This window comes from Myotis lucifugus, unplaced genomic scaffold (assembly GCF_000147115.1).
Source record: "Myotis lucifugus unplaced genomic scaffold, Myoluc2.0 scaffold_38, whole genome shotgun sequence".
Taxonomy (NCBI): domain Eukaryota; kingdom Metazoa; phylum Chordata; class Mammalia; order Chiroptera; family Vespertilionidae; genus Myotis; species Myotis lucifugus.
The window spans coordinates 3123558-3132526 of NW_005871086.1; the positions used below are offsets into that span (position 1 = coordinate 3123558).

General features: G+C 41.7%; 1 protein-coding gene across 1 annotated transcript in view; it reads right to left on the reverse strand.

Annotated features, from left to right (window-relative positions):
* RYR3 (ryanodine receptor 3) overlaps window positions 1-8969 on the reverse strand; it is a 366436-nt gene that overhangs the window by 268645 nt on the left and 88822 nt on the right. Inside the window, 1 exon segment of the mRNA XM_023752849.1 lies at window positions 3535-3708. Within this exon segment, the coding sequence (XP_023608617.1) occupies window positions 3535-3708 (174 nt within the window).

Below are 8969 nucleotides of genomic sequence, written 5' to 3' on the forward strand. Positions count from 1 at the left end.
CTTGGCCACTGAAAGTCATTTTTTAGAGACTTAACCTTCAGAGATAAATTGAGAAAGAAGAAAGACACATTAAAGAAAATCCCTCTGCTAGGATCAGGTTTGCATTTCTCTCCTGAAGGAGAGAGAGGCTGGTAGGGTTGGCTCACTGTTGAACTGGGGAAGTAGCTCAAGGTGGTATCTGCTTCTCAGGGAGGCTTGAAAGACCTGAGAGCATAGGCTCTGGTATCAGCAACCCGAGTTCTAGTCCTGCTACTCAATTCCTAGCTGTGCGACCTTTGACAAGTTCCTTAACCATTTTCTGCTTCAACTCTACCATCTGCAAATGGACATATCTTAAAGGGGTGTTTGGAAGATTAGATGATTTACATGTAAATCATTTAGTATGTTTCCTAGAATATGAGGTACTCAATGAATGTTTGTTATAAGGGGCAGTATGTTACTGATCTCAGATTGGTTATCTGGAAGCTAAGCATAATTATTGATCACTAATGACACCATGGCAATTTTTGGTAAGGGTAGCAACTTTTGGTATGGAGGTCAGTTTTTTTTTTTCCCTAAAAGGGTCAAATATGTGCAGATATTAACTGGGATGGTTTGATTCTAGTTAAAATCAGGATCAAATCTTGATTCAAGGTTCAAGTTCCTGGCATAGTTTCCTCTTGAATAAGTAAAGGGAGACCATTTGTAGGTCTTGGGTGATTTGGAGTGGATAGATTAGTCAGTCTATATGTCAAATAAAAAACACAACATATGGCTTTAGAAAATACTCTTAGAATAAGGATTTTTGGTCTTTCTCATTCTTAGCACAAAGAAACCACTTATTTTCCTTCCCATGTGAAAATCTCCTACTTACGTTTTTTCTTCTGAAAATATGTCCTGATAGAATGAATTCACACAGGAAGTAGAATACTGGCTTGCAAGAGTTCATGTTCTCTTTGTGTAAAAATGCTTCACATTCCACCTACATATTATAGCTCCAGCATCAGTAAAGGATGCCCTTTGGAGTCACCATTTCAAAACATTACTTTGCCACAACTTCCCAGCAACTGGTTAACAGCGCTGCATTTGGATTTGACAAAGCATTGCCACTAGGTTTACTCTGGCCTCATTCCCAGCTTTCTGGTCCCTACAGACCCAAATCCTTAGGTTTTGCTTGTTCACATAACACATTCCAGCTGACCAGCCAAATAAGAAAGTAATGAGAAACGGGGAAATGCAGCTGTTAGCATATTGTTATGTCCCCACAGATCTCTGCAGCCCTGTTCCTAAGGTCCTTCCCTCCTCCCGCCCTTGGGGGAATTCCATAGCCCAATAGCAGAGAGCACAAGCATGAGATATGAATGGGAGAGAGGACATTTCCTTTAAGGTAAGTTACCATTCATGAGGCTTTCCACTGTGTCTGTTCTCCATTGGTTTTCCAAGGTTCCTGTTTTGTGTCATACAATGCTGAACACAGAGAGGGGCATTCTTTGTATTTTTAGAGGGAAACGCCACCTATTCCTCATGAAATGTCAAGGGCTGAGCATTACAACACCATTTAGAAAGCGCTTCAGAAAGCACCTGCCAAATTCCCCTGCACATTTCAGCAGCTAAGTGGACCTAGGGACTATGGTTCTGGGAGAGAAAGGCAGGGTCAGGCACAGTAATTCCACACCACAAGCTGGGGCCTCTCCTAGTTGACAGGGTCCTTTGAGTATGTCCCCTCCCAGGCAGAGTTACAGCCAAGACCCACATAGTCCACTCTCTTTAAATGTCACTATTATCTTAGTAGGTATGAAAAATTGTGGAGGCTCTAGGTGATATTATCATACACTGTAGAGGATTTAGTTTTCTGTTAGGTTGGTAGGGTAGATGATGGATTTTTGGCATTTATTTTAAATGTGCCCTTATTTCTAGGGTATAGTCTTTGTTCCCAGAATAGAGCCCTTTTGGGATTTAATTGAAATTTTAAGGGTATTTTCAAGGGTCATTCCAACTTGAGGGACCCTGAACCCCAACCTCTGTCTCCCTAGTACTGTCATACTGTCCACATCGCTGATTTTCTCTTCTCCCTCACAGCTGCCACTGTCAGTCTGCTGTCTCAGCCTTACAGCCCATCCATGGGCATCTCAAGATCCCAGAGGAAATTGCAGGTAGGATTTCAGGTTCACGTTTCTACAGTTCCCTCCATTCTGCAATCTTGGCCCCTCAAGTCACAGAAACCTTGGCTGACCTGGTCCCTAACCTGTCTCTCCAGCCCAATGATGCTAGCACACACCCCATTCTTTGGTGCTGCAACTCAGCAAATACACCAGGGGAAGTGGTGACAAAGGTGAGGCTCACCTTAATGCACTTACACTCTATTCGGGATCTTTAGTGCTCATGTCCTAGGTGCTCTGGTAGTTGAAACATTCAAATGGTTCACTTGATTTTGGTTGTGTTTTATCCAGCCTTTATAATTGTTTGCAGAGGAAGGGCTGGGCTCATATGGTGCTGCAACTCAGCAAATACACCAGGTTTCTATCTCCTCTTCATCATATTATTTTCTCTTTTCTGGATATTTTCCTGGTATTTTTTTTAAATAATTTTAACATTATTTTTTTATTGTTTTATTGCTTAAAGTATTACAAAGGGTATTACATATGTGTCCTTTTTTCCCCCCGCCCTTGACAATCCCCTGGCCTCCCCTACCCCCCAGTGTCTTATGTCCATTGGTTATGCTTATATGCATGCATACAAGTCCTTCGGTTGATCAACTGATGGTATGTCTTATTTTATGCAAAAGTAAGCTATTACCTTATGGTTTGCTCCCAACTTCCTCTCTTATCATCATCAGCATTCTGGGAAACTAAACTTTTCATTATCTCTACATTGGACTGGGATACCTGAACTAACCTATATAATACCACCTAGAACCTCATCTAGGACTCCTTGACTAACCAATCCCATGTTTTGTGAGGGTTTTCCAAGAAAAAAATAGTATCATGCCCTTGGCATTTGTTTTCTGGTTCCCATCAAAAGAAACTCTCTTATGGCAATTGACTTCCTGGTAAAAAAAAAGATACTGTGTGTGTCCAAGCCAGTTTCCCATGATAACAGTCATGATGGACCACTCAGATCAGGATACATTCTCTGTGGAGACAACAACATCCCACAATATCTCGCCTCTCTGCATATTGGTTCCTGTGGGCTTATTACCATGCATTTGCCTTTTCTCTGTAGAGATTCTATTTAGTCTCTATATTACAAAAACTGCACAATAACTCAATGATCCACTTAAATGGAGGGAGCAATGATGTGGTTAATCCCCAAACACTGTACCACCAAAAGCTATTTGGTGCAGGTTTTAGAGTCCATTGAACAAGTTCTACCGCTCCTCACATAAGTGCCTGCTGTCTAACTTCCTTTTTGCACCGAAGAAATTAGCCTGTACAATCAGTCACAGAAAGCAACTAAACATACATCATGTTCACCTAATTCTCACAATCACTTCTCTTGCCCAGTAGCTTCCATCTCAGTGTAAAACAATTCTAAACAGCTTTTCTGACTCCTCACCTTTCTTTTCAGGGGTCCAAGGCGTGATGTCTTGGCATCTTGTGCTTTGTAGGTCACCCACAGACCACTGGCTACGTGCTGGACAAAGCAGACAGAATCTCCATACTTGATTTCTGGAACTCCCATGCCTTCTATATCTCTTTTGTGACTGGAATCTAATTTCTCCTTGATTTCCTATTTCACAGAAAATGAAAAGAAACAAACGCAGGCATGTCTGATTAAACAGAAACACAACACAGAAAACAAATCACCCATGCTGAATTTGTAAGCCAGAGAACTGATTACCAAAATAATCATGATGCTTCTGTCCAAGCCAGGATTTTAGCAGCGCCTGCTTCCCTTATCTGCTGTTAATTGTAAAATCAATGGTTTCAAGTTTTGGCTACTTTAGTGATTATTTAATTTAAGTCCATGGGAAAAGGAGACGGCTGGTCGGTCTCCCTTTGGTTCTGATTTTATATAATTCTCCATTATATTTTCTACTTTTATAGTCCTGACTTATCTTGATAATTAACTCTTTTCCGGTCAATTAACTTCCTTACATCAAGTTTTGTATCTTCCATAATTTTAATGGCTATCTTATATAAATGCTTCAGGTACTTTAAAAATATTATAGAAGTCAGAAGAGAAAGCAGACTTCTCAAGCATGTGGGGCTACTGGGCACAATTGTCATGCCTGTCACTTACGGCCTTCTCAGTTGTGTGCTGGGGTCATGGTTTCATTCTTCCATAGACACTGTTTCACTATACTTATGAAAAAAGGGGTTAGCATGCACAAGGGGTCCCCTTGGTGACAACCTGAGGTGCCTGTCACAGAATGAGCCTGGAAGTAGACCCATCTATGGTAACTCTGTCCCCTCTTCATCAATCAGAGCCTGCGTGGTTCTACTCTATTTCTGTATTAAAGTACTTATTTGTAAAAGCCATGTGCTTAGGAAGTATTTGGATTTTTTTTCTACAGAAAAAAATGTTGTGTGCTGTTCCCTCTGCTTGTGACAACTCCATTCTCATTTTTAGTGATAGAACAAGAGTAACATATGTATTGAGCTCTTACCATGGGCAAGGCAGTGTTCCAAAATCTTTATATATATTAACTCTTCATAGCAGCCTCTGTTGTGGCTACAGATATTATCCCATTTTTACAGAGGAGAAAATAAAGGTAAATACTTTGCCCAAGGTCACTCAATAAGTAGTGAAAGGACCAAGATTTAAACCAGGAAGTCCAGCTCCAGAGACTTGCTCTTTCCCACTGCTCTAAACTCCTACTCACCCTTCAATACCCTGCTCAGATGCCACCTTCTCTGTAAAGGCAGAGTTATTCTCTCTTTCTGTATGTCCCCAACAGAGTCTCAGTCCTCTACTGAGCAATTGGCAACTCTAATTGTAAATGTGCTTGTTTAGATGACACTTTCCATTTGCTAGGCTATAAAAGAATCAAGGGCATGGGCCAGATTTAAATTAATTTTAGATTGCTAGTCCAGAGAATCCAGCACCTATCAATTACTTAATAAATGTATACTGAGAGAATATATATCTGAGTAATTTCTTCTATTATGTGTGTATATATATATATATTTAAAATTTATCTTTATTGTTTAAAGTATTATAGATGTCCCCCTTCCCCCCCATTGACCTCCCTCCTCCCTGCTCCTGTCCCCTCCCCAGGCCTTCACACTACTATTGCCTGTGTTCAGGGTTATGCATATATGCATATAAGTTCTTTGGATGATCTCTTCTTTCCCACACCCCCTAATATATTTTTTCATTTCTGCCCTTATTTCTTTTCCTTCAAACCTTCATAAAAGTAAAATTAGTTATTTTAAACATATTTATAGGATCATTTTGAGCAATGTTAACACTTCACAAGAAATTCTTATTTTAAATGTATGTTGAAACATTGGCTGGATTGTTAAATGTGACTTCTTTCTCAACACAAACATTTCCAAAGAAACTTATTTTGATTTTATTCCTGCTTTCCAATAAAAAAGCTAATGGGAAAATAGAATTTGATATATTAGGATTTCTTTATAGGCAAGTGGTTAAGAGTACATTTATTCTAAATAAAAGTAACAACACAGTGAATACTTGAGTTCCACTTCAGAAATACCCATAATTCTGAAGCTACTCAGGCCAGTGAAAGATTTAAGTATGTCAAGTTTTCATCTCCAGCCTGTTCTGTAACCATAGGCAGTGCAGCAAAATAAAAATAATGCACACCACAACAGGTAAATGTAAATTATTACACTGATCTTGACGAGCTCACAGTTAAAACACTAGATGCTCCCAAACTGTCCAGGATGATGAACTTTTCATTTCTTTTTCACTTTTCATTTATTTAAATATGATTTTGCCAAACAAACAAAAATCTAGGATTTTTTTCTAGAGTCTCTGAAATAAATGGATCATTATTATATACAGAATGGAGTGTCTCACTGTGTCTTTGCTTTTACAAAATAGCATCAACTCCCCAAATTTTATGACAGTCACTGCAGTGGCTGCTTCTAATTTAAAAGAATAGGAGCAACAACAACAAAATCTAACACATACAGATAAACCAACAATAAAGCCTACTCAACCAAAACCTAAACAACAGTGACATATCATTAAGGAAAGGGAGTAGTCCACAATAGAGAGAAGTCTGGTTTGGTGGAGAGCAGGCTGGGCATCTTCTTCTGACTCGAGCACGAAATAATGCTCCCTTCTCTGTTATCACTTGAATATGCCCCAGATGTACTCTTCTCCTGGAAATGGAACCTTCCCAAAGGAGAGGGCTAATCCAATCACTCTCTTTCAATAACTCCCTAGTGCCTACAGAATTCCTATTTCTAACTTTTATATACCATATGCTTTAATTGAATTGGCCTATGGTGCTTTGATAAGTGAAGTGTTCCATTCCTCTGGATCTTTATTGACATGACTAGAGGCCTGGTGCACAAAAATTTGTGCACTCGGGGGGGGGTACCTCAACACCGGCCTATGCCCTCTTGCAGTTTGGGACCCCTCAGAGGATGTCCACCTGCTGGCTTAGACCCGCTCCCTGGGGGATTGGGCCCAAGCTGGCAGTCAGACATCCCTCTGGCAGCCCAGCAGCCCCCGGGGGATGTCCACTTACCAGCGGGGAGCAGGCCTAAGCTGCAGTCAGACATCCTTAGTGCTGCTGAGGAGGCGGGAGAGTCTCTTGCCACCACTGCTGTGCTGGCAGCCATCAGCCTGGCTTGTGGCTGAGCAGAGCTCCCCCTGTGGGAGCGCACTGACCACCAGGGGGAGGCTCCTGCATTGAGCATCTGCCCCCTGGTGGTCAGTGTGTGTCATAATGACCAGTCATTCCCAGTCTTTCTGCTGTTAGGGTCAGTTTGCATATTACCCTTTTACTATATAGGATAGAGGCCTGGTGCACGGGTGGGGACCGGCTGGTTTGCTCTGAAGGGTGTCCTGGATCAGGCTGGGGGTCCTGCTGGGGTGCCTGGCCAGCTTGGGTGGGGGGCTGATGGCTGTTTGCAGCTGGTCACACCCCCTTCAGGGTGGGGGTCCCCACTGGGGAGCCTGGCCAGTCTGGGTGAGGGGCTGAGGGCTGTTTTCAGGCTGGCCAAGCCCCTCCAGCGACGGAAGCTCCCAGCCTCTCCTTTTTTGAATTTTTTTTAAATTCTGGGATTTATTTACCTTCTATAATCGAAACTTTGTTGCTTTGAGTGGAGCTCAGAGCCAGCCAGGGCGGGTGGGAGGGAAGCCTCCTGCTCACTGCAGCTCTGTGGCCACAGTCAGCTGAAAGCAGGTATCTGGGGTTTATTTACCTTCTATAATTGAAACTTTGTTGCTTTGAGTGGAGCTCAGAGCCGCTGTGGCAGCTTGGCTTCCTCCATCATTGGGGCAACAAAGCCTCCTGCTTGCTCCAGCTTCATGGCTGCTGGCTGCCATCTTGGTTGGGTTAATTTTCATATAGTCGCTCTGATTGGCTGGTGGGCATGTCTTAAGGTGTAGCAAAGGTATGGTCAATTTGCATGTTTGTCTTTTATTAGTGTAGATAATTTCTGTTTGGAACTCCCATGCCTCCCTTCTGCATCTTCACATCTTATCCATCAAGCCTTTCCCAGATCCTTTAGATTTTCTCTGATCTTATGGCACCTTTCTTCACCTGTCTTGGGGCTCTTTAACATCTTCTGCAATATGAACCCTTTGCTGGTACACTTCCTGTTCCCTGCCATGTTGAAAACTCACCAAGGGCAAGACTGGGATTTGCTTGTCTTTGTATTTCACACAATACTCTGCTTAAAATAGGTTGCAAATAATTTGTTTTTGTTTTCTTGGTCTATGGGCATCAATTTGTCTATCTGTTTATCTGCACAATCTTTCCTGTGTTAGATTCCAAGAAGGAACAGGTTACTTATTCTAATGTGTGTTGAAGGATAAGAATAATCATTATCCCTACTTTCATTGAGAGCTTACTAAGGAAATGCTTATGACCACATTATGATTATCACATAAATATTTGGTTTAGATGACTAGGTTGCTGCTCGCCAGATTGATTTAAGCTTTCTAGGATAAGAAAAAGAACTGGAATGAGTGTTTGTCTAGTGCCTACTTTGAATAAAGTATTTTGTTAAGCACTTCACAATGACATCATCATCAAGTGAATTTACCAAGGACCCACAAAGTAGTATTTATTATTTATGACACTTTAAGAACACTTTTACTAGACCTTTCAATGGCCCTGTTGTTTTTATGTCTCCTACTTTATAGATGATGAAACTGAGGGTTGCAGAGTTTGAACAAGTTGGTGGTAAGTAGTCAAACAGAATTCAAAATCAAGTGTAAATCCAAAGCCCATTTGTCAGTTGAACATAATTTTTTGAATGATTACCATTATCATAGATACATATCAATTATGTTAATGTTTTAGTTGTTTGAAGGCTATGATAAAGAATAAGTTGAAAATATATGCTATTATTTTATGAAAAATGGCTTTGGGTTTGTATAAACTTTAGGAGTTGTATATACAAATTTATAATGACAACTAGAGGCCCGGTGCATGAATTCATGCATGGGTGGGGTCAAGCTGGCCCGCCCCAATAGAGGCCAATTGGGGCTAGGCTGGCCAGGGAGAGGGAACACGGGAGGTTGGCCAGCTGGCCCTGCCCCCGATCAGGCTGGTTGGCCAGCCGCAGTGCGCATCATAGTGACTGGTTGTTCTGGTCACTTGGGCTTTTATATATGACTTTTACTTGTGTGTGTGTGTGTGTGTGTGTGTGTGCGAGTGAGAGAGAACATCTACATATAAATATATACATCACTCGCCCGCTGACCGACGCGGTTTAGTTACCCCCTCGGTTTCCCAAAATCGTCAGTCGGGCCCCAATTTAAACATCACGACGACACATGGGGTATCTGTTCTGAGTCTATCCTCTACTTAGTAGTAGTAGCCCGCACCCCCGGGCCTC